The sequence below is a fragment of the Rhinolophus ferrumequinum genome, chromosome 22, assembly GCF_004115265.2.
Source record: "Rhinolophus ferrumequinum isolate MPI-CBG mRhiFer1 chromosome 22, mRhiFer1_v1.p, whole genome shotgun sequence".
In the NCBI taxonomy this organism is placed as follows: Eukaryota; Metazoa; Chordata; class Mammalia; order Chiroptera; family Rhinolophidae; genus Rhinolophus; species Rhinolophus ferrumequinum.
In genome coordinates, this window is record NC_046305.1 from 42,184,603 (window position 1) to 42,208,934 (window position 24,332).

The 24,332-nt window shown below is 55.4% G+C and overlaps 2 protein-coding genes across 6 annotated transcripts in view; both read left to right on the plus strand.

Moving 5' to 3' along the window:
- SLC6A17 (solute carrier family 6 member 17) overlaps nt 1-4,058 on the plus strand; it is a 45,968-nt gene extending 41,910 nt beyond the window's left edge. For both annotated transcript variants that reach the window (XM_033092843.1, XM_033092842.1), the window contains one exon: nt 366-4,058. In XM_033092843.1, coding sequence (XP_032948734.1) covers nt 366-734 — 369 coding nt within the window. In that variant the 3' untranslated portion in view covers nt 735-4,058. The remainder of the gene's footprint in view (nt 1-365) is intronic.
- A 9,448-nt stretch (nt 4,059-13,506) lies between these two features.
- The window catches only part of KCNC4 (potassium voltage-gated channel subfamily C member 4), a 36,370-nt gene continuing 25,544 nt past the window's right edge, over nt 13,507-24,332 (plus strand). For all 4 annotated transcript variants that reach the window (XM_033092655.1, XM_033092658.1, XM_033092657.1 and 1 more), the window contains exon 1: nt 13,507-15,399. In XM_033092655.1, the coding sequence (XP_032948546.1) occupies nt 14,725-15,399 (675 nt within the window). In that variant the 5' untranslated portion in view covers nt 13,507-14,724. The remainder of the gene's footprint in view (nt 15,400-24,332) is intronic.

Below are 24,332 nucleotides of genomic sequence, written 5' to 3' on the forward strand. Positions count from 1 at the left end.
TGGTCTGTAACCTTCACAACATTCTGGAGAGGTGACATTATCCCTATCACACAAGTGGGGAAACTGAGGATCAGAAAGGCCAAGGCACTTGTCCAATCTTCCTCGCCCGTTTTCTCTCCCTCTGTGTGGAATGGAGTCACCCATCCTTTTCACAAGTGTAGAAACTGGGACAGGGGGAGGCTCAGGCCCTTCACCAGGGTGACCAGCTAACTCAAGTAGCAACCCCTGCTGACCCCATCGTTGCTGGTACGAGGACAGCGGGTGGGATGGGGAGAGGGCAGGAAGCTGTGGTCCTGGAGGTCCTGAGAGGGTGAGGCTGCGGCGGTGTCAGGCAGCAGCCCTCACCCCTGTCCGCCCGCCCCTAGGCTGCTGAGCGCTACCTGTATTTCCCTAACTGGGCCATGGCCCTCCTGGTCACCCTCATCGTCGTGGCAACCCTGCCCATCCCCGTGGTGTTCATCCTGCGGCACTTCCACCTGCTCTCTGATGGCTCCAACACTCTCTCCGTGTCCTATAAGAAGGGCCGCATGATGAAGGACATCTCCAACCTGGAGGAGAACGACGAGACCCGCTTCATCCTCAGCAAGGTGCCCAGCGAGGCACCCTCCCCCATGCCCACTCACCGCTCCTACTTGGGGCCCGGCGGCACGTCACCCCTGGAGCCCAGCAACAACCCCAATGGACGCTATGGGAGCGGCTACCTCCTGGCCAGCACCCCTGAGTCAGAGCTGTGACCACTGCTCCCAGCCTGCCCGCCTCTCCCCATGACACCCAGCCAGCTCCCCTGTTCCAGCCTGGCCTCTCCTCCCAGGCCAGGCCCTCTGTCCAAGAAGAGGGGGTGTCTGCCCTGCCTCATCCCTCACTCCAGTCCCAGCCAACTTCTGCTCCCTACCCCGGCGTGGGGACTGGGACAAGCTCTGTCCCCCAGTCCAGGCCACCAACCCCTCTACCCTCTGAGGTCCTCTCACCAAATTGCAGCCAAATAACTGGTATAATCCAGAAGTTCTGATTCACAGCACAGAGGAGACTCGCAGTGGCCACCTTAGGGGTCATTCCACCCTCCCTGTCTCCCTGTAACCTGCCGCTGGCAGTTCTTTAGGTCTCAGAGTCCTTCTGTGCTGCCCGATGGTGGTGGTGGTGGTGGAGGTGGTCGTGAGAGGCACCAGGGTGGGGTGGGGTGTCCCAGAGGCTGCCTGAATGGGGCAGAGGTGCCAGAACTCAGGGCTCAGACTTGGGGTGGAGTTTTGTTGTGTGAGGCAGATGGTGCCCTGGCAGCAAGGGTGAGAGGGCTCCCTTGCCCCCACCTCTAGGTGGGGTCCCCACTGTCCTTGGCCCTGCCTGGGTGGGTGGGGTGTGCTCCTGCATTCTGCCTGGGAGGGCCATGACTGGGCCCAAACCCTTCCCACCTCCGTTAGAGCTTAGCTGTCACCCTGTCCCCCCTCCATCCTGGAGCCCAGAGTGGTGGCATCTGTCTTTTCCGTGAGAGTTTTCCAGAGCACACTTGGTGGTCCACAGCACAATTGGATGGTTTGGAGCACAACTGCGAAGCACACCCCGTCTTCTCTCACCTGGGGCTCAACTTTCTCATTAGTGGCAGCTTCTCCCCTGGAATTGGGGTCCCTGGAGTTCAGGGGCTCACATACAAGAAGCCTCACACCTGGGAAAAGATTATCATTTCACTACCCCTTTCGGCTGCCACTCACCCTGTTGTGTAAGCACAGCTACCTGGTGTGCACATTATGTACGGACACCTTGGAACCCTTTCCCAAGCGGCCTGGCCCATGGCAGGGAGGCCACAGCCAGTGCTGTGGGTGCTGGAGGTGGCAGGATGGCATCGGATGCAGGCTGGGAGGCCTAGAACCTGACTGACGAGCAAATGTGTGAGGAACGGATGTGCCGATGGAAGGATGGATGGATGGATGGCAGAAAGGAGGGAGGGAGGGAAGGAAGGAAGGAAGGAAGGAAGGAAGGAAGGAAGGAAGGAAGGAAGGAAGGAAGGAAGGAAGGAGGGAAGGAGGGAAGGAGGGAAGGAGGGAAGGAGGGAAGGAAGGAAGGAAGGAAGGAAGGAAGGCTGGTAAATCAAACCGCCGTCTTTGAGAGCTGTGGTTGGCTGGGCGGGACCAGGCCACATTGCTAGGCCTATGCACCTTCACGGAGGACCCCGAGCCACTCCCGTGACTGACCGTTTCAGCACTGGACAGGAAAGACTAGGCCCAGGGCTCCCTCCTTCCCCCCTTAGTCCCTTGGTCCCCACCTCCTTGCCTGGGGAGCGACCCCCCACCCCTCCATCTCCCTGACTCACCCCTCCTTCACACCTCCCATTTCTCGCCCTCTCAGCCCTACTTGCCCTTCGTAAGTATGAGGGGAGAGGGAGACCCACGTCTCCCAAAAAACATGAGCTTTTGAGCACAATATCCCGCCTTAGGCCCCCTCACCTGACAAGACCTCCTACCTTGGACCCATGCCTAGTCCCAGCCGATTTAGCAACAGGAAGAGCAAGGTCCCAGGAGAGGGGCTCTACTATATATACTCTTCTATATATTCTATTTCTATTGTATATTCAATCTGTACATGTGGGTGTAAATGCTGTTAAATGACAAACCCAATATTATACCGTGGCTGGTGGACTATTTTCATCCTCAGTGCTGTACAGATCTATTTTCATTGTATATTTGATATATTTTTAATTTTGTAGCTTGTGGCTGGGCCAGGCCCCAGCCCGACAGCCTGCAGTGGGGCTGAGCGGTGCCGTCTGCTCGGTCCCCGTGGGCTGGGGAGTACGCCTTGCCTTTTGCTGTAGGCCGGTCCCCGGCCTGGCTGTGTCTGCTGTGTTAGTCATGGGGCTCAGAGCTTGTGTGTGTGTGTGTGTGTGTGTGTGGCGTGTGTACATACGTGGAGGTGAGTGTGTAGGGTGCCGATTTGTGTTGCCCAGTGTTCATCTCGCTGCCCCTCCGCCCCCGTCAGCCTCCCCCTCCTCCTCTCAGCTCTGTCAGGCCAGGCCTCCGGGCAGGGTCCTGCGGGAAGCCCCCTGTTGTGGGGAAAAGGCAGGCTTTTCTTGCTGGTGGCTCACTGACCTCCCATCACTGGGTTTGCCAGCGACAGGGAAGGAGGGGCCTCGGAGAGGAAAAGCTCCCCACCCCAATTTATTTTCCAGCCAGCTTCTTGCTGTGCCCACTAGTCACACCCTCTCTGTCCTGAGGAAAGTACGGGTTTCTTAAGATGGTGAGACCCCAAGAAGCGCCTCTCTCCTGCGTTTGTCCTTGAGACAGTCCTGAAGTGTTCAGAAGGGAACAGCTGCCCCTCTGTATTTCTGACACACACCTCTGCTCGCTCCACAGGGGAGCTTGGTAGCTGGAAGTGGGGTGAGGCCAGGGGGCTGAAGAGCAGGTGGGGATCTGACCAGGTAAGATGGAGCGAGCTTCCCTGATTCCCTGGAGGAAGAGGAGGTGGCCCCTTGTCCCTGCACAGGGTCCTCCCACCACTGGCTTTGGTGCTGTCCATGCAGTGCCCACAGGACTCCAGGGCGGGGCAGGGGCATGCCTGCACGAGCCCCCCGGCCCCTGCCCCCCAGCCCAATCACCAGCTTCTTGCTCAGGGAGCCGTCTCCGCTTAGGCCACATGAAGCCCGAGGGGGTGGATAGATAGGTGGGGCACACAAGTTGATGCCAGTGAAGTTGGCTTTGCCCTCCAGCAATAAATCTGTGAGACTGTTGCTTTCCTATTGTCAGGAGAAGCCCTCCTGAGTCAGCCTGCCACAGGCCCCAAGCAGGCCTGCAGTGTTACATACCGGCAGGGGTTGCCCTTCTGCCCATCCTCACAGCTGCAACCCGTCCCCCACGGTCCCCCAGAGTGTCTCGTGGTGGAAAAGAGAAGAGACTTGAACGGGTTGGAATACACCTGACTGACTCCCTGAGTGTCCACCAGGCCCTGAAACGGGCCCTACTGCCCCTTCGCGGGGGCCGAGGAGGAGGGCCCAGGGTCCCTTGTCATCCCTCGCACTGCTTTGTACAGACCCGAGCACACACAGCAAGCATCACTTTAGGTTCTGGCGCGAGCCCAGAACAATTCAAGTCCATGTGCCCCATGGCTGGCCAGGGTCTTGGGTAGGTCAAGACCACTCAGCCCAGGGGAGGGGATGAGGCATTGTCACCCTGGAGCCCTCCTTCCTCTCTACTCCCCCCATGGTGTACAATAAAGTGTCTGTTCTTACCACACCCCTCTTGCCTGTCTGACTTGCCCAGGGACCAGGAAGAAGGAAGGGGGGAAGGGTTGGGGTACAAGCTTGGATGGGATGGGTGGAGAGGACTGCTGTGGGCGTTTGGGGGTGGCCGGCTGCTGGCAGAGGAGTTTGGGGAGGATGAGCAGGGACATGTATTTATTTTCCTAGGAATTGTCCTGGGTGTTTAACAATGCGCACACGTGTAGCAGGCCTTATTGGGTTCCAAGTGCTCCACACATCCAATCTCCTGTGGTCTTTGCGACAGCTCTCTGAGGATGATACAGTTGACCCTTGAACAGCGGGTTTGAACTGCACGGCTCCACTTATACGTGGATTTTTGCCCATAAATATACAGTCGGCCCTCCATATCCTTGGGTTTTGCATCTCTGGATGCAATTCGCATTCAACCCACCACGAATTGAAGACAGCATTTTCTATCGGAGGTTGGGAGGGCCAGCTTGTGTGCACAGTTCTATGCTATTTTATATAAAGGACCTGCGTATACATGGGTTTTTGACTGCGGGGGGGGGCAGGTGTTGGTGCCGCTACTTCCTGAGTTGTTCAAGGGTCAGCTGTACTTTGTTGTCCAGGTGTTTCCAAGGGAGGAAAATGAGGCTCTGTCTGACGGGAGGAGTATTTTTGGTGTCCACTTACGGGCCCTTGAGGGGGAAATTCCTGTCCTGCTTTGGTGCCAGGAAGAGCTATACCTATTAGGTCTGCAAGAGTGGGGTGCGTGGAGGCCCACCTCAGGGAGGGCTGGGGCTGGGAAGGCCTGACAGGGAGCTGGGGTATGGCAGGGGACCTGAGGCTTCACGGGGAGCAAGCCCTGTTCTAAGTTCTGGGGGTGGAAGCTTTCGTCAAGGCAGCCTTCCCTTTTGCACACTTCAGTAGATGGTAAAGACGAAATGTGGAATTTGTCATTACCTAGTTTGTCAAATTTCAATCTCAACTATTAAGCACCTGCTGAATGCTTGGCTCTGTGAAGAGCGGAAGGAGCTGGTGGTAGAGGAAGTGCTTCTTGCCTCACCCTCAAGGAGCACAGATATTGGAAGAGGCGAGAAGTGTGGCTCCTGTGGAAGGCCCCACAGCCACTGCCACTCTAATCTGGAACGATGCTGCCTGATCTCCGACAGAAACAGCCAAGGTCCCCCCCAGGAAACGTTTATTTCCTTCTCCTGCCAGAGAAGAAAGTGTTGTTCCAAGAAGAGCCACTAGATGGCAGGAAAACCCTTCTCTCCAGGTCTTAGTCCATTCACCCTCCTCTCCAACTCCATCACTTACTCCTTCTTTTCTGGGTTAGTTTATTCGTTGAACAAACATTAATCATCCACCATGACAGGCTCTGTGCAGCCACAGACACACAAAGATAAGTAAATCAGCCCCCACTTTCCTGAGTTTGGGGAAGGGACCACCACCTACCACCATCCCCCAACTCCAAATCTCCTCATATCTCTCTCAAACTGGGGAAATGTGTTGGTGCTGGAAAGTCTTTGAAAATTCATTTAACCCTTTGTTTGAAAGTAACGTTTTTGGTTGAAGTGTCAACCCTCCTGCAGGACCCACTAAAAAGCTGTATAACAAGGGCTTGGGTTTGAGGGGGAATTGAGTCAGACTTCCCAAGTTCAAGTTTAAATGCTAGCTAGGTCTCCTGCTTCCTGAGAGTCCTAGGGCAAGTTATTTAATCCCTCTGAGCTTAAATTTCCTAGTCTGTAAAATAGGTGTAATGAATGGATTGAATGAGGTAATGCATATTGCTGTGTATCAAGTTACTCCAAATCTTAATGGCTTAAAAGAACCATTTTATTATATCTCATGGTTTTTTAAGTGAGGAATTCAAGCAGGGCTTGTCTGAGTGACTCTTGTGGTGGCAACTAAGGTCCCTCAGTGGTATTCAACTGGCAGACGAGCTGGTCTGGAGGGCCTAAGGCAGCCTCACTCACAGTCATTCAAATGGCTGGTACCTCCGTGAGAATGGCTGGAAGGCTGCGCTCAAACTGTCACCAGAGGAGTGGCTACAACTGGCCTCTCTAGCATAGTTCATCTCTGGGTGATCAGACTTCTTACCTAATGGCTCAGGGTGCCCAGAGAGACCGTTTCAAGGGACAGGAGGCAGAAGCTGTCATTTCTTAAGGCCTAGGCTGAGAAATGACAGAGTGTCACTTCTGTCATATTCTATGGGTTACAGCATCTGCCCAGGGGTAATGGGACGGCATGGAGACCCCGCTTGTTGAAGGGAACAGGGCCAAAGAATGTGTGGCTGTCCATGTAATGGGTCTATTCCAAGGTGCTACGGATCTTCCGTCATTGGCCACTGTGAGAGAACCTCCTCCCGAAGGCACATCAGCTTAGAGACGTAGAACTGGAGCACAGAACAGGTATGTTCTGACGGGGAGGTGAGTGGCTGCGTTTAGGCCCCAGGTGGAGGGAGCAGACAGGGAGGAAGAGGACATGCGGGAAGACAGGACAGGCCGCAACTTCTGCTTCCTGTTTGCCCAGGGCAGGTGGCAGGAAGTAGGTTTGAGTCATAGCTCTGTCCAGCTGCATGACCTTGGGAAAGTCACTTAATCCTAACCCTCTGAACCTCCATTATCTAATGTAAAAGGAGGATGACAATAAAATTTCTTTCTTGCAGAGGTGGTATGAGGAAAAATTAACTTGCCTAGTAGAATACAGTATAGAATTCTTTCCATATGGAATATAATAGGTGCTCGTTAAATATTGGCTTCCTCTTGGGCCGGCCCTGTGGCTCAGGCAGTTAGAGCTCCACGCTCCTAACTCCGAAGGCTGCCACTTCGATTCCCACATGGGCCAGTGGGCTCTCAACCACAAGGTTGCTGGTTCTGGAATGTCTCCTTCACTCCAGGTTCAACTCCTTGACTCCTGCAAGGGATGGTGGGCAGCGCCCCCTGCAACTAAAATTGAACACGGCACCTTGAGTTGAGCTGCCACTGAGCTCCCGGATGGCTCAGTTGGTTGGAGCGCGTCCTCTCAACCATAAGGTTGCTGGTTCAAGTCCTGCAAGGGATGGTGGGCTGTGCCCCCTGCAACTAACAACGGCAAGTAGACCTGGAGCTGAGCTGCGCCCTCCACAAATAAGACTGAAAGGACAACAACTTGACTTGGAAAAAAGTCCTGGAAGTACACGCTGTTCCCTAATAAAGTCCTGTTCCCCTTCCCCAATAAAATCTTAAAAAAAAAATAAAATATTAGCTTCCTTTTGAAACTGGAGTAAGTCCACGGGTCCTGCTTTATTCTGGGGGCCCCATCACCCACGCAATGAGACTTCTCCTAGAGCTATTCAGAAAGGAGATTTTCAGTCTAAAACTCAGTGAAGCCAAGGAAGGGGGTGAGAGAAGACACCGTTTCCAGGAAAAGGAGTATCAGAGCGTGGGGGTCACACTGATCCTGCAGGCCGTCCTGCTCCCGCCAACAAACAGCTAAAACCAGCTACATAGGACTCAACCAGCTCGAGCCAAAGGGGCTTGGGCCAGGGGTGGAGGATTCTACAGACCACAAAGACGTGGTGGTTTAAGAAAAAAGGCCCCAGATTCTTCAACACTTCAAGGGAGTGGAGTCAATATCCTCCCCTTGAATCTGGGTGAGCAGATGCCTCCTTTGACCAACAGAGTAATGGTGGGAGTGATGCCGTGTGACTTCTGAGGCATTCTAGGGGTACTGCTTCTGGGGGAACCCAGCTGCCATGTAAGAAGTCCAGGTGCCCTGAGACAGCCCATGCTAGAGAAGCCGTGTTGGCCGGTGCTTCGGATGACAGTTGCAGCTGAACTCCCAGCCTCAGCCAGCATCAACTGCCAGCCATGTGAGCACCCCACAGTGAACGTGCCACGGTGAAGGTTCAGCCCCGCTGAGCTTCAGAGGTCTGCAGCCCCAGCTGACATCTGACTACAGCCGCACAGGGGACCCTAAGCACAAACTGTCCAACTCAGTCCTTCCTAACTTCCTGACCCATAAAATCATGAGCCAAATAAAATGCTTGTTGGGTTTACACCACTAAATTATGGGGGTAACTTGTTTCACAGCAATAGTAACCACAACTGGGCTCAACCTCCTTGTAGAATATTTGGGGAAACTGAGGCACGGAAGGGGGAAGAGATCTACCCAGAATTCCCACAGCCAAGCAGGGGGGAAAACCAGGGCCAAAGCCTGTGTTTCTTGGCTCCCAATCCAGTACACCCTCCAATACAGCTCCCACGCTCTCTCTCCTTCATTCCACTGCCTCATTAATTCCAAGCATGAACTGAGTGTTTTGAGTGCCCAGGATTGTGCTAAGCACTGGGAATATACAGAGAAGGATCAGGCAGTGGTCCCTGCCTTGTAGAGGCAGTCACGACCTGACTTGGAACGTCCTGCCACTGTCATGGCCTCCGGTCTCAGGTATACTGACTGCTGCTGAGTCCTTTACTTACTTTGACTTATGGGGGAAGAAAGCTGGGAAGTGGGGAGAAAATTAGATCTATCCCTCCATAACAAACAAGCTATTGTTAGTGAGACAGGTTAGTTAACATGTTGTTAGGCAGATAGGAAAGATCCCTGGTGAAATAAGCAAAAGCCATATCCTGAAACTCCAGGTTCTGGAATGTCTCCTTCACTCCAGGACAAAGATATGAGAATGGCCTCGAGGTTAATAAATTATCTCAAATCCCTTAGGCCGGACAAAGGAGCAGATCTGATACACAGGGATGGGTTCCCGTTAATCCCTTTAGGGTGGGCAAACAAGACAAGCCTGACAGACAATTCCATTAGAAGACGCCAACCCCCTTCCCCAAGCAGGCAAGGGAAGGTATAAAAGTAAGAACTTCTGCCTCAGTCACTGGGCAACCCGGTCCGACTCCCTCCCTTGCCGAGAGCTGCGACACTTTACTTTTAATAAACTATCCTCTTTTACAACTCCTCGCCTCTCCGTGGTCCGTGCTTCCAATTCTTTGGTTTCATTAGACACGATCCCGGCACAAAGAAAATATCCTACATCATTAGGGTTACTCCATGCCAGCTGCAGTGCCAGCTGTGGAGCAGGAAGACTCACTGCAGATCTACCCTGTGCCTTGCTGGGTCCACGGTGGCTGAGTGCTGGGCCTCTGTTATTCCCAGGGCTGATCCAAGCGGGAAGGGGCGCTGGGCTTCAGCAGCATCCAAGAAGAGCCAGAGTGTAATCTGCCTCTCCAGACAACTGCTTCCTCTTTCCCCAGGAGGGGACTGCCGGAGGGGACTGGGCCCATCAGGACTAGTTAGCTATTTTAATGAAATGAACAAGTTTTGCTGGAATTTAGCTCAGGTAGGAGGAATCCATACTTTTCTAGATGGAGAAATGCTGAGTGCCAAGGAGTCTTGCCAGCTGGGCTCTAAGCTAATGTACATGCGTGTACATGCATATGCTCTCTGGACCCAGGCTGGATCTGTACCCCAGCAGCCTTGAGCAAAGAGGGCTTGGGGGAGCGGTGGGGGGTGTCACTTAACTGGCTCTGGTCGGTGATTTCCATGAACACTGTATAACATGCAGAAACCACAGGGACACCTATGTCATTCTCTGCCTTTGGCCCAATCCCAGGCCTAGCGCAGTCTCCCAGAACTCACTGCTGCTCCTTGGGCCTGAAATCTCTCAAGGAGAAAGTGCCTGCGACCTGGCACTCAGTCCCTTCCAGCCCTCTGACTCCAAGTCCGTGGTTTATAAGGCTCTGAGTCCAGGCCAGGCCTGAGTTTGTGGCCTGCATCCTTCTGGTCCTTTCAAGAGCTGGACCATCAAAGTCCATCTTTGGAGTTCCCCAGAGCTCCAAATATACCTTACTAGAATTTTCACAGCAAGCCAACCCTGCCTTCAGCCCTTGTGCTGAGGTGTTCTAGCTGACCTCCACAGGGCCGCTTGGGCTGGTCAGATCCCTCTTAGCATTTGATTGGGAGTCTGCCCTTCTCTGCAGGTTGCCTGAGGCTGGGGGTGAGAGTCAGGGTTAAATGAACTCAGGCTTCCAGCCTCCTCTGGCCCTTCCTTTTCTTCTCCCTCCCTGAGGGGAAAAGCCCTGTCACCCTCCTCCCTGCCTGCCCGGGGATGGTGACTGATACAGGAATTCAATTAACCGGCTGGTGAGCAGGGCAGGCAGGAAACAGATGCTGGCTCCTTGACCTTGACCTGAGGAAGAAGAGGCCAGTCCCTGGCTGGAGGTGGAATGGCTGGCAAAAGAGGGAGGCATGGGTACCAACAGACAGGACCTTGCCTTGGCAGCCGTGGGACCTGCGCCTAGGCCTGGAGCCCCTCAAAGCAAGCAGATTCCAAAGAAGGGAGATGTAGAGGAGGTTGGATGGCTCCTTCACCCCCAAATGACAGCCCCACTCCAAGCCCCTATAGGGAAAGGGGAAGGTAAATGGCTTTGATGACAGGCTCTCAAGCTTCCCACCACCAGGGTCAGCCTCAGTTTTCACAGAGCAAGGGCCTTATTTGAGGGGCCCTGGAAAGGTTACAGGCACTTGAAAGCGCCCCCATCAGTGTCACTCTGGGATCAAACATTGCCCTCTTTTCCTTTTTTTTTTTTTTTTGTCATACTTTTATTCCTGGTGAGAGAAACCCACTGTGGCTGATACTTTAGCATGAATTGGCTCCCAGACAGGAGTTCTTTCCTGACAGCCAGAAGACACCACTGGCACCCAGAGGACAAATGTGGATAAAAGGTGATTATGCGAGGAAAGAAACTTGGGGAATTAGGAATTTCCAACTGCAACTGCTTCATAGTTTTGCTTAAGCCTGCCAGTTACCAAGCTCTTGGAGGAATAGAAAAAGGAGGGAGCAGGCAGACCCCAGATGGGAGAGTTAGGCTGGGAGAGATACCTGAGGTCCTGGAATAAACAGAATCATTTGTCATCTCAGGCCTATCTGCCCCTATTTCTCCTCATTACCATAGCCCAGGGCTGAGGTGATGTCTGGAGCAGGGTCTCCTAGCACCACCAGGGGGCAGCACCCACTCATCCACAGTAGGCTGTCACACTGCAGGGTGGGCAGGGGCTCTCCTGTCCTTCCTGGGCTCTGTGCTTTGGGGAAATAGCATGACCTCATACACACAGAACTGATGGAGACAAGCTCTGTGATGCCAACCGCAGCACACTGAACCCCCAGACAATGCCAGAAAGGCCCAGGTAATTGGTTAGCCCAGAGCTCTAGAATAAAACCTTCAGCAAGTGATGTGGCCTCTGGAGGCCCCAGGCCTCAGACTGAGCTTCCCTCTCCAGGGGCTGGTGAGTGCACTGAGTCAGGGGCCCTCGCACCCAGGGCATTTTTACCACACTACCTCTCCCAGGCTGGGCCCTCGGCTTTCCTAGGCTGTTCCTGTGTTCTTCGCCCCACCCTTCCAACTCTCTGACCTCCCCTCCAGGCCTCTGGAGAGCTCCCCTGGCAGCTCTCTCTCTCCATCCATCTCCCCACATGCCTGTCACCACTCACAAACTGCAGAATGGAAGCACCAAGAGGGCAGAGATTTACTAGGGCAAGGAGGGGAGGTGGGGTTCTATTTTATTCATTGATTCCCAGTGCCTGGAATAGCATCTGGCATACAGTAGGCACTCAAAAAATACCTATTGAATGAACAAATGACTCAGGTGTGAGATGCGGGGATGGCTTTTTTCATCTCTCCCACCCCACTGCCATCAACCTCTCCCTTTCTTGGAATGACTGAGCTCAGCCAGCCTGAAGAACGGAAAGTGAGATAAAGACCCCAAGGACACACAACCAGATGGGATTTTAAAGCTAATTCATTCCAGTCAATTCTTTAATATCCTTGCTGTGATTCTTTCTCACTCCACCTTCTGGTCAGTCCCGGGTCTTCTCTTTTATGCTGAAGCAAACTCAAAGCCCATTAAACTCCCGAATGCAGACATCAGGTCCAAGGGGTGGGGGGGACTGCACACGAAAGGGGTGCCAGTAAATGTATGTTTCTGACCACAGTCCAGGATGGTACCCATCTCCTCTGCTTATTAGTACAGATCATCAAAGATCCTCGTCATTTTGGTTTTCCGGCTTCATTATTGATGAGACTTTAGCTTATAATAATCCCTTGAATTTTCACTGGGCTTTTAACCTTTCCTCTGAGCACCCCAGGCCCTTGTCTTGTTTTTCCCAACATAGCCAGGTACTGCCTGATCCAGAAATTGGACAGTACGCAGGTGCCCTCGGCCGGTGTGTCAAGTATCCTCTATTTCTGCCTTAAGATCCTCCTTACATCATCCAAATGGACGTGGAGGCTGCCTGAAGCTGTAAAAAAAAAAAAAAAATGAGGATTAACTTAAAGATGTAGAAGAGGTTCTGGACTTAAAAATAAATAAAAACAAATGACTAGAAATTGCTCTTGGGATGAGGCCAGTCAAGTCGATTGGCCCCTAATGTTTTGGACATAGCAGCTTCTCAATCACTTAGCAAACAAGTTCTCAGAGGCAGGCCCTGTGGGAGCTAACAGTGGGGCCTGGGAGAGCTCAGGGTCAGAAACAGGGAGATTAGACATAAAAAAAGGCAAAGTCAACTTGCAATGGGTGAAACAACAGTAGAACGAGGAGGTTAAAAGGCAAGTACATGGGCACTTCCTATGCACCCCCAGGGGCAACGATGAGTCTTGGCTTAACTTGATCTCTCAGGGCCACCCACCCCATACCCAGAACAGCCAGAACTCCAGTTTCCTGCCACCCAGACCAGAAGACTGCCAGCTCCCCCATTCTTCCGTAGAGACTTCGGTGACTGAAGCATTTTGGGCCTGGTTGGGCCTCCAAGGCACAGGACGGGAGCGGGGTGGTGAGGAGGCCTCAACACGGTGTCTGGTGCAGGAGTGGGCAACCTCTTCGCGACACCTTCTCTCAACTCACTTCCTTCCCCCGCCTCCGGTCAGCCGCAATGAAACCGCAACGAAACCGCAACAAAGCGACCAGCTTGGCTGGGAGGGGCGACTGGAGCAGCCAGAAGGGGTGAGCGGAGGTTAGAGGTCAGGGGTCGAGAGCGCTTTAGAGTCACCCGGGCTGCAGTGGGAGGAGCTGCGGGCTTGGCGGAGGCGGGGAGCTGGCAGTGGGGGCTTTGGTGGAGGCGCGCAGGGGCGGCGCGCTAGGCTGGGCGCTGGCGGCGAGGGGGTTACGCGCCTCGGCTGGGCTCCGCTCGGCGGAGGAAGGCTGAGATCCGCCGCCCGGGCCCTGCAGCCAGCAGGGTGGGCAGCGAGCCGGGTCGGCCTGGTGCCACGCCACGCCCATCCCGCCCCGCTGAGGGCGCGCCCGGGCGAGGTGGGGCCGGGAGGAAAAGGCGCCACCGGACTGTGGCGTCCGCTAGCATCGCCGGAGGGAGACGGTGCGCCCCCGGGGCACCAGTCCACAGGCGCCTAGGTGCCCCTCCCTTTGGCCACCTTTCGCCCGCCCGCTGCCGCGAGCCAAGGCCGGCGCCCCGCCCGGAGATGGCCAGACGCGTGGATGGCGTGGTTCCCGGCGCCGCCAGATCGCAGGAGCCCGGCGGCGGGGCGCTACGCTGAGGCTCTAGCTCGGAGCAGCCCGGGAAGCCTGCAGGTGTCCTTGGCCGCCGAGCCACCGCCCGGGAGACTCCTTCGCCGATGCCCAGAGCCCCGCTCCCGCGAGCGGCGTCGCCCCCCCAGCCCCGGGCTCGGCGCAGAGCAGGACGCCCCGTCTGAGGCCCCCCTGCCCCAGCGCGGCCCCCGCCGTGCTGCGCCCAGCCTAGCGCCGCTCCCAGCCGCTACCAAGCCGCGGACGCAAGACCGGAGCTCCCTCCTGCGGGCACGCTTGTTTTCCTGCCGCCGCCTCGCCCTGCGCAGCGCCCGCCCGCCAGATCGCCGCGCTCCGCTCAGCCCCGCCCGCCATCCGTGCCCTGCGCTGGATTTATGAATGGGGGGAAGAGGCCACATGCCGCCACCGCCGCCTCGTGTTGACCGCACGGAGCCTGGGCCAGCGGAGCTCCGGCTGCCGTGAGAGCGTCGGCCCGGCAGCCGCTCGGAGGACTTGTTGCTGCTGCGCTGCCGCCGCCGCCGCCGCGGGGAAGCCGGCTGCTCCCGGGGCTCCGCGCGGTCAGGGAGCCGGAGGGTGGCCGGTGTGAGTGTGAACGCCCTCGCGCCCCGGCCCCTCGCAGTGCTCCTGGACTGTGCGCTCCCTGGTCTTTTTTTGGGGGGGGGCGTGTCCCGGGCCGGAGCGTCTGAGTGTCCAGTACTAGCAGGGGCGCGTGTGAGTGCTAGCCCTGCCTTCCCCGGCCCCTCGCAGGGGTCCTCGGCTCTCCTTTCCCCCTCCTGCCTCCCTCCGCGGCGCTGCCTGCCCAAACCCCAACCACCTGTGCACCGGAGAAACCCAACTCCTGCTCCGCGCCCCGGGGGGGGAGGCAGGGGAGGCAGGGACAGAGCCACGCCGCAGAGGGGGCCGCCGCCGCCTCCTGCCTCCTCGCCGTCTCCTCCCCCTCCCCGGTCTGACGCTAACTCCTTGGGAAGGGTGTTTGGAGGGCAGCGGCCGCCCCAAGCCGAAGCCCCGCAGCGCTTCTTATGATCAGCTCGGTGTGTGTCTCCTCCTACCGCGGGCGCAAGTCTGGGAACAAGCCTCCGTCCAAAACATGTCTGAAGGAGGAGATGGCCAAGGGCGAGGCGTCGGAGAAGATCATCATCAACGTGGGCGGCACGCGACATGAGACCTACCGCAGCACCCTGCGCACGCTACCCGGCACCCGCCTCGCCTGGCTGGCCGATCCCGACGGCGGGGGCCGGCCAGAGTCGGATGGCGGCGGTGCGGGCAGCAGCGGCAGCAGCGGCGGGGGCTGTGAGTTCTTCTTCGACCGGCACCCGGGCGTCTTTGCATACGTTCTCAACTACTACCGCACAGGCAAGCTGCACTGCCCCGCCGACGTGTGCGGGCCACTCTTCGAGGAGGAGCTCACCTTCTGGGGCATCGACGAGACCGACGTGGAGCCCTGCTGCTGGATGACCTACCGGCAGCACCGCGATGCCGAGGAGGCGCTGGATATCTTTGAGAGCCCGGACGGAGGTGGCGGTGGCGTAGGGCCGGGCGACGAGGCCGGCGACGATGAGCGGGAGCTGGCCCTGCAGCGCCTGGGGCCCCACGAGGGAGGCGCGGGCCCTGGCGCGGGGTCCGGGGGGTGCCGCGGCTGGCAACCTCGCATGTGGGCGCTCTTCGAGGATCCCTACTCCTCCAGAGCGGCCAGGGTGAGTGGCAGGACCCTGGGTCTCCTTTAGGGTCTGCAAGGGGTTGCATGGAGGTAGTGGGTCGGGGCAGGGAGGAGCCAGGCCAGACAGACTTACCTTTCCACCAATTCCCTCCTAATTCCCCCTGCCTTTCATGGGCCCCCAGGGGAATCACACCCCTCACCCTCTCCCCTGCAGGCCTCATCTGGAGATTGCACTCACTTGATTTACTATTCAGACCTAATCCCAGTTGCTTACTTTGCTGCATCCCCTCCCAGGGAGTGGGGTGCCCTTAGCTGAGCTCTTCCACCTCTTTCTTTCTGCACAGGCCACCTGTCTTCATTTATCCCACCCCCAGTCCTCCACAGGGCCAGAGTCCTAGAGAGCTGAAATTAGGGGTCAGGCAAGGTTTAGGGGAAGAAAATGAGTGTGTTAAGCACGTACTCTGACAGGCCTTTGCCTTAGCTACTTCCATATGGGCCATCTCATTTAAATCCTGCCAGTAGTTTAATGTGCTAGGAACTAGGAGTTTTAGAGAAGGGGACACTGGCTTTGGCCTCTTCTCATAACAGGCAGAGCTGGGACCAGAATACAGGCCTGTCGTCCAGGTTTGGGAGAGGCCTTTTTCAAAGGGATAAGTCAAGATCGTGAACCATGCCATGACCCTAAGGCTTCCTGGACACCTGGGATGTCCTGGCGTCAGCTTGGGTGAGGGGAGAGTTAGACAGGAAGGGCCTAATGTCTGGGCCCAGCAGGCGCCCACAGCCAGTGTGGCTGCCTGGTGATGAGCCCAGATTTGTTGCCGCTTCTTTTCTTCCTGCTGCAGCACAGTGTGGCTTCCCAGAAAGCCCTGGTTCAGGGTACTGTTTGAAATGGGTATATGGAGTGGGTGGGTGGCTTAGGTTGATTTAGGCAAGATCTAGTGCCTCCCCCTACTCCCTCCCCAAGTCAATTCAGTTCCCCTGAACCCCCTTAGTTGGAAGGGAGGCATGGTGGGGGAGACATACTTGGGCAGCTAGAAAAACCCCTGAAGGATGGCTTTAGATTCTTTCAAAAAAGAGAACTCGAGGGGCTGGTGTCTGATCTCATAGCTGGCAGCCTGAAGCGTGGCTGGGGTTTGTCTGGGAGACAGGAAGGAGCAACATCAGGTATTGGGTCTGGGGACTTCCTCCTGCTGTGGAAGCTGATCCTTTCACCTCTGGCATCCCAAGTTGTGGTAGTAATGAGTCTCAGAGCCTAGCCTCTTTGCGCAGCACCTCCTGTGTTGGGCCTCAACCTGGTCATGGAAGGAAAAGTTCCACTCCCTCCTGCCCCCAGGAGAGGGTAGGAGATTGGGAAACAGGGCTGCAGGAAGGGGCCAGGCTGGTATTAACTGCTAGACCAGGGCAGGGAGGAGGAGTGAGATTTAGCTCGATAGAGATGGGGACAGAGGACAAGCCAGGGAGGCAGGAATGAGATGAGGTGATTAGGGGAGCTACGCCCTATTTCTGAGCATTCTGGGATCCCTGGGGGCACATATCACCTTCTCAGGTTCTTCCCTCTTGGATTCCAAGGTGCTGTACCATCAGTGACTTTATTTTCATCTCAACTCGCTGAAGAGTAGCCCAGGTAGGGGGCTCTGAGTAAGCTCAGAGCCTGGTCGGCCCCTTGAAGTCCTCCAGGAGCCCAAGATTCTTTGCCGTTTTAGGTCGGAGTCACATCAGTCAGGGCATTCCAGTTGAGGTCAGAAGTTTGGGGTCGGGCAGGTGGATCCTTCCCATTGAAACGATGCAGAAACCAGAGACGTTAAGAGTCTTGTCAGAGACACTGAACTAATAGCAGAGCCAGCAAACCACCCCTAGTTTCCAGCCTTCTGGTTATTGAGACTGCTGTGCCCAGCGGTATGGGCTTTGGTAGCAGTCATGCCAAAGAGGACTTGCGTCCTGCTAGGCAAGCTTCAGTTGTTCCTGGGACACAAATGAAAATACATGATTTTTAAAAATTAATAACAACTGCTATTTATTGAGCGCTCCATCAGGTACTTTGCATTAATCTCTAATCCTCCCAATAAATTTGCAGCCAAGGTATTATCCCTATTTAATGGATTGAGGCCGTGGAAGGGTAAACAACTTGCCTGCGATCACACAGCCAGATAGTGGTGGGCTGTGAATCAAAGCCAGGGCTCCCCGACTCCCAAGCCCCTGCTCCTCCCTTTATAATATGTTCCTTCCACTAAAGGAGGCTGTTTTTTTTTTTTTTTCTGGGTGGTGAGGTGTCTCCTTTCTGAGTCTAGCCTGGGAGGTGTTCTGAGTGTTGGTACCTCCTGTGGATGACAGAAAACCCAGGAGTAGACAGTGGCATCAGACGCAAAACTTACTGTCGTTCCCCTCCAGGCCTGAGGGTCTGAGGTGCAGGGGTTCTGGGGCTGATGCTCCCCACTCTGTCCCCTGGCTGTGTGCATACCTGCCCTGAGGGGACCTGCAGTGCTGTGGGTTTGAGTCCCTGACAGAGGGCGCAGGAGCAGCAGTCTGCCCCAGGTGTCTCCTCACACAGCATCTGGTTCGAGTAGTGTGTTATGACAAGAGCAGACCAGATACAAACGGAAAGTGAACTGAGCTGACTGTGGGAGCCTGTTGCCTAGCTACCAGCCTGGCCCGGGAGCCTTTTAGTTCAGGTAGGGGGTGCTCACCCCTGTTCCCTTAATTGTGGCCAGGCCCCTGGGTGGTGGTGCTGTGGGTCCATTTCTGTGGCCTGACCTGGGAGCTGGTCCTGCCCCACCTGCCCACTGTCCTCAGTCCCAGGTAAGGTGAGGGCTCAGCAATAGCCAGGGTGGCTTCCCAGACTACGGGGACCAGTGGTGGTTTTGGCAGCATCCAGAGATCTAGAATCAGGCCCTCTTCCTTTTCTGAGGGCAGAGAGGAGGTCTGGTAAATGAGACCCCAGGACACTCCCCCTTCTCACCTCCACCCTTCTGCAGAGGTCCCAGGTGCTGGGCTGGCTTTGGCTCAGTTATCAGCCCTCATAAGGATGATGGTCCTCCTCTGGCTAAGTCAGTAGCTGAATAGAGTTTTCCCCTGACATTTCCCTTCTAAGGAAAGGATGTGACACCCAGGATTCCCATTGCCCCCAGAAGGCAGCTGGAGCTGGGTTTTCACATGGAGTAAGCATCTGTTATGTGTCAGGTGTTGTCACCTCTGCTTTCTTCTAATATCTCATCTGGCCTCTGAGAGGTAAGGATTATTAACCTCAGTTTATAGAGTAGGAAACCAAGGCCTGGAGGGGCTTGCTCAAGGTCACACTGGGAGACCACGTTCATGGGAGAGCTGGGACCCAAAGCCAGGTCGTGAATCCATGCCTGTACTCGTACCACTGCCTCAGCCGCCTCCTGTGGCTGCTGCCTGGAGAAGGCTTTTGACTTAGAAAAAAGCCTCTAAGGGGGGGGCGCCTCTGCCCTCTTCCTGTCCCTTCCCTTCCTTCTCCCTTCCAATTGCAGCTCCTGTCTCACTCCCCAGAATTGCTCACATCTGAGCTTGCTCTCTCTTTTTGCTCACTGTCAGACTTTTCATAGGACAAAAAGAAAGAAGACTTCATGTCCCCTGGTCCCCACAGAGGAATGAAACCAAGGTTTTCTAAGCAGGAAATGCAGAGCTCAGTTCTCTCACCCCTTCCGAAGGTCCCTGGCTTCTCAGCCCAGAAATTGCCTGGTCGGTGGGCATCATAGGCTTTAGCATGAGGGCGGGACTCTCTGGTCCTGCACGCCCTGGGCGGGGGAGAGCCAGAAAGCCAAGCCCGGCGCTCGGTGTCCTGCCTTTCCCAGCCCCCCAGCACGCCCCAGAGCAGCCCCTCCGCCTCCTCAGGAAGCAAGAGGGGTGTCAGGCCGAGGACAGAAGCCGTCCTCCCATCCTGCCTGCCCTGAGGCAGCCTCTCTGTCCTCCTGGGGTGGGTTTGTGTTTTCCTCTCTGGCTCTAACAGACCAACATTTGCTTTTGAACATCTTGTCTCTGGATGATGAGGTGTTTTGTTTGTCACCCTCTGGGGTTGGGTGTAGAGTGGGGGAAGGGATAAAATACACTTGGACTATTTAGGAGAGGTGGAGGAAGAGCAGGCAGGAACAGTCAGGCAGCTGGCCTTTGGGAATGGGGAGCCTCCAGGCCCCTCACTTCGGCCACGTGTCACAGTGTCAGCCCGGGATGCTTGGCACCAGGGCACTCATGCCAGCCTTGTTCCTGGGCAGCCTACCTGCCACAACCTCTGCCCAGCTCCCTGCTGGGGTTTTTTAGCCTGGATCGGTTACCCGATCCCTGGCAGGGGTCCCCACCCGGCTATACACGTGGTCCACTCTGAAGAACCACAGAGTCTGAGAGCCCAGGTACCTGAAAGGGTTCCTGGGTACAGCTTTGTCACCTCTAGCCCCGGTTAAGTGGGCCTAACCGTCTCTCCCCGTGACAGGCTGCCCAGGACCAGGAGAGGGAGCAGGCAGTCACCTTGACTCCAGTCATTCAGAAAACATGTATTGAGTACCTACTACATGCTAGACAACACCTGGACTTTATAAATACAAAGACGAGTCAGAGGTGCTGCCTGTTCCTGAAGACAGCCAGGGCAGGTAGAGTAGGTGGCAGCTGGGGGGAACCAGGTAACCAGAAATAGTAGTGGTAAACAAGAGAGATTAGGAGAGGCGCCACAGTAGTCTTCAAAAATAAATTTCATTAGGAGGTAAGAGGAGGAAGCGATAAGTCTCATCTCCGTGTGGTATGGGCTTGGGAGGCGGTGCGCAAGGAAGCTTCTGTGAGGAAATAGAAGGTAAGCTGGGTAAGGCCTGCAGGATAATGACTTAGCTCCCTTAAGTGATTTTTAGAAGGAGGCAAGTTATAAATAAATAAATTTTCAATGTGGGTAGGGCCAACCATGCAGACTTAGGGAAGAGGGGAACTTCCTGGCCAGGGGCCAGCCCGAGCAGAGATGGGACACAGATGGGTGATATCTGGCTGGATAAGTTCTTGGCCGGTGATCTTGGGCTGGACTGAATTCCTTCTGGGGCTGGGACTCTGGCTCTAGGCAGCTCGGTGGCTCTGAGAGGCCCCAGGTGCTGGCTTGGGGGGGCAGGGGGGTGGGATTAGGTAGGGGCTGGCTCTGGACACTGGAACCAGAGGGTCCTGGCTCAGGATGGGAGGGGCGGGGCTAGGTTCTGTTCCCAGGGGAGCCTAGGAGAGAGGAGCAGGGTCCCTTAGCTGGGACCTGGGCCTCAGTGCAGGCCCACGCCCAGGAGCCCAGGGACGGCTCCGAGGCGCCTTGCCTGGCAGACTCCCTCTCCTTTCCTGCCTCTTAGCCCCCAGGGCTGCCCACTCCCCAACACTGCCTGGGCACCGGGCTTTTGCTTCCCGGAAGGCTCACCTCCTCATCTCATCCCTACAGATCTTCCTCTGCAAATATCTTTGGCTGTGTTCTCAAATTTCTCTTCTCCTACACTTCATCCTTAATATAGGTTTTTGGGCATGAGTCTTCTTATGTTTATCTGTCCATCTGTCTCCTTGGTCCTTCCTCCTTGGACTCCCCTCCCCTGCCCCCGCTGGTTGTATTCAGTTTCCAGTGATTGGTGTCTGTCACCTCCCAACCACCCCTCAGCCCAGCCTGTGCCAGATTCCTGAGACACTAGACTCTGGGCTGAGTTTTACAAATATCATTTCATCCTCAAAACACCCCCATAGGGTAAGTACTACTCTCCTCCCTTCAGCACATCCAGCATGCTGTAGCCTCAGGGCCTTTGCATCACCTGTTACCTCTGCCTTTCGAGCTCTTCTGGATTTTCACATAACTCACTCCTTCAGTCCCTACTTACATGTCACCTTGGCATTGAGACCTTGCCTGACCCCTCTATTTGAGAGAGCTCTCCCATGCTGACACGCCTTCCCCTTTTTATTTTTCTCCCTAACACTTACACTGTTTGACATTCTATATATTTTACTTTTTAAATTGTTGATAGTTCCTCCACTAGAATATAAATAAGGGGCAGGGGATGTTTGTTTTATCTCCTACTGTTCCCCAGCACCCAGAACTGTGTCTGGCACTGAGTAGGTGCTCAACTTTCCATTTTATGAACAAAGATCCTAAGGCTCAGAGAGGTTAAGAAACTTGCCTGAGGTCTCTCAGTCAGTCAGTAGCGGAACCCGACTTGCACCCAGAATGGTGTGACTTTACGTTTCCACTAGGACAGTCCTAGGATGAGCTCGGTAAAGGAGGCTGGTCTCAGGGCTAGCCCACCAGCTGAAACACCTGGGTCTGTGTTCAGCTCTCAGCTAGTCAGTGAGAGGCCCAAGGGGAGCTGGAAGCTCGAAGGAGCAGTACAGAGGCTAGGCACCCCCTATCCAGGGTGGTGAGGCCCTCCTGCACCCTCCCAGCTGGCAGGAGAGGAGCTGCTGCTGGCCCAACCAGTCTACACGGGCAGTTTTCTGCATGGGTGGTTTGGACTTCCAGAATTCATGCCCTGTGTCTTCAGGCAATGGAAAGAACTGATGGCCTTGGCTGTGGGAACCCGGGCAAGTCACCTCTGCCCCGGGCCTCAGTTTCTTCATTTGTAAAACAGCAGAAAGTGAATTGAATGGTGTGACCTTTTGAGTCCCTTTCACTTCTAAAATGCAAGGATTTTGTGACCAGATCCAACTTGCCATCAGAAGTTACACGCAGGGTCCTGGAGGTCCCCACCCCCAACCTCAGCTCTGTCACCATTTATTGAGCACTTACTGTGTGCCAGGCACTTGCCATGGGGAAGCTCATTGAATCCCACAGTAACACTACTAGGTGGGTGCTAGGACTCTCCCCACTTTATGAGAGGAAACACAAAATGCACCATTTACCTGTTGAGTGGCAGGGCCAGGATGACGAACCCAGGCAATCTGACCCCAGGGCTCCTTAGCTGTCCTTTGCCCTCCATCTTGGCTCTCCTGAGGCCAACATCCTGTTTGGTGGGGGCCAAATGGTAAGGAGGCTCTGAGATGCATGGCCAGCTGTGCAGGACGGCCCGGGCGGGCTCAACAGGAGGCTCCAGCATGCAAGGCCTTGACTTCTACCAGGGTAGTGCTGCTGCAGCTGCCGCCTCTTGCCTGGACCCTCTTTTGTCCTGGGAACCCCTCCCAGTCAGTGTAAGACAGTGTAAGAAAGGAAGCAATGTTCCTGCCGCCAGAGGGGAAGGCCTGGTGAAAGGCCCTCGTTGCAAGCAGGACCACCACTTACAAAATAATTCCATTTGGAGAATAACTTAGAAGAGAAAGGAATAATTTGGGCTCTGAAGGGGACCTGTAACCTCGGCAGCCACCTGGGGCAACATGCCAGAGGCCAGGTCCCTGCCTCTATCACAGTTCGGCCTCAGGTCTGCCTGTCTCCTCCAGGAGTGAGGGCTTCTTGGGGCTTGCCTGGCTGCTGCTGCCAGCCCTGGAGAGGTCACAGGAAACTGAGGCCCCACCAGGGTTTCATCAAGGAGGAGTGGGTTGTCCCCACTCGTTTGGTTGGAGGGCCAAGTGGAAAAAAAAGCTCTGAGCTGGGAGTCAGGAGACCTGGCCTCAGTTTGATCCTGAGCTAGTCTTTTGTCCTCTTGTGCCCCTGAGAAATGGGCGCATGTGGCTACCCTTCACCCGCCCTCCTCTTCTGAGAGGGTAGAGGTGAGGGGCAGAAGTAAATATATGAGACTGGGACGGTTCTTTCTTTAAAAGAAAAAAGCAAAAGTGAGTGAACACTGCAGGAATTCTAGGGGTTGCTCTCTAATGAAGGAGCGATGCTTTGTACCCACTAGGTCTGTGGCAGAAGGACCCGTGGGGTGGCAGGTGATGAAGGCACCAAGGCAGGCTCCTCAGCCCTGCGGGTGCGAGTGGCCCAGACCACACGGTCCTCCCTTCCCTTCCCCCTTTCTGTGCCCTCTGCTTAGCCCCTTGGCAGCTCTTTCTGAACTTGTTTTTCCAAGTCACTAATTAACTTCACTCTCAGTTCCCAGGTGGGCCAACTCTCCTGGCTAACCTTTCCTTGGAGAGAGCAAGCTCCTGCTTCCCATGCTAACTGGCAAAGCTAGGACATGCTGTCCCCAGCCCTTACCCCAACCCCCTCTGCTTTGGGGGGATGGGGGGCTGCACCAGGACTCTGGGTTCCCAGCATCACCGCAGTCACTGGATAGGTACCTCTACCAGCTCATCTCTGGATTGCCAAGGAGAAACCATAGGCTGGAGCCATTTGCCTAATGCCCATCGCAGCCTGTATTGCCATGACAGCCCATTTCTCAGGGGACGAAAAATGAGGCCAGAAAAGGAACTTGAAATTTACCTTCACGGGGGAGAAGCAGGCAGGAGAAGCTCCAGGCAAAGTTGTCAGGTGGGGAAAGTGTGTCTGGTCTGCTACCCCCTTCTGTGTTCTATCTGATCAACCTGTCTATGTTTAAGGGTAAATAAGATAAGTCTTACTTAGGTCCTTATTAGGACAGATGGGTGTCTGTCCTAAGCCATGGGGTGAAATAGCAGTCATCAGGGAGCTGGCTGGGAGCAGTACTGATAATTCAGAGAAGGCTTTCCTGGGCCTGTGAATCGTCCCTGCCCGGGAGGTGTGAAGAGAAGGTACAGCCTCTGAAGTTAAGCCGTGCTGAGTTCAAGTGTTTCCACCCCTGCTAGGCTGTGTGACCCTAGGCAAGTATATAAGCTCTCTGATGCTCAGCTCTTCCTTCCTAAAATGGGATGATGGGGCATACGTCCCAGGGTCACTGGGAAGACTGAAGGTGATGACACATGCAGAGTGCCCAGTTGTGGCAGGTACAGAACAGGCAGCCGATGAACGTTCCTTCCCAAAGTTCCCTCCTCAGACTCGCTCCTGCTCTGGAAGCCCTGGAGCTGCTGCTGCTTGCTTCATTTTCCCAGACGCCCCTTGGTGTTTTGCAGTACTGAGAACAAGGTGTACCCCTCCCCCTCCCAGTGCAGACTCCCAGGCAGGAAAGCGTCTCT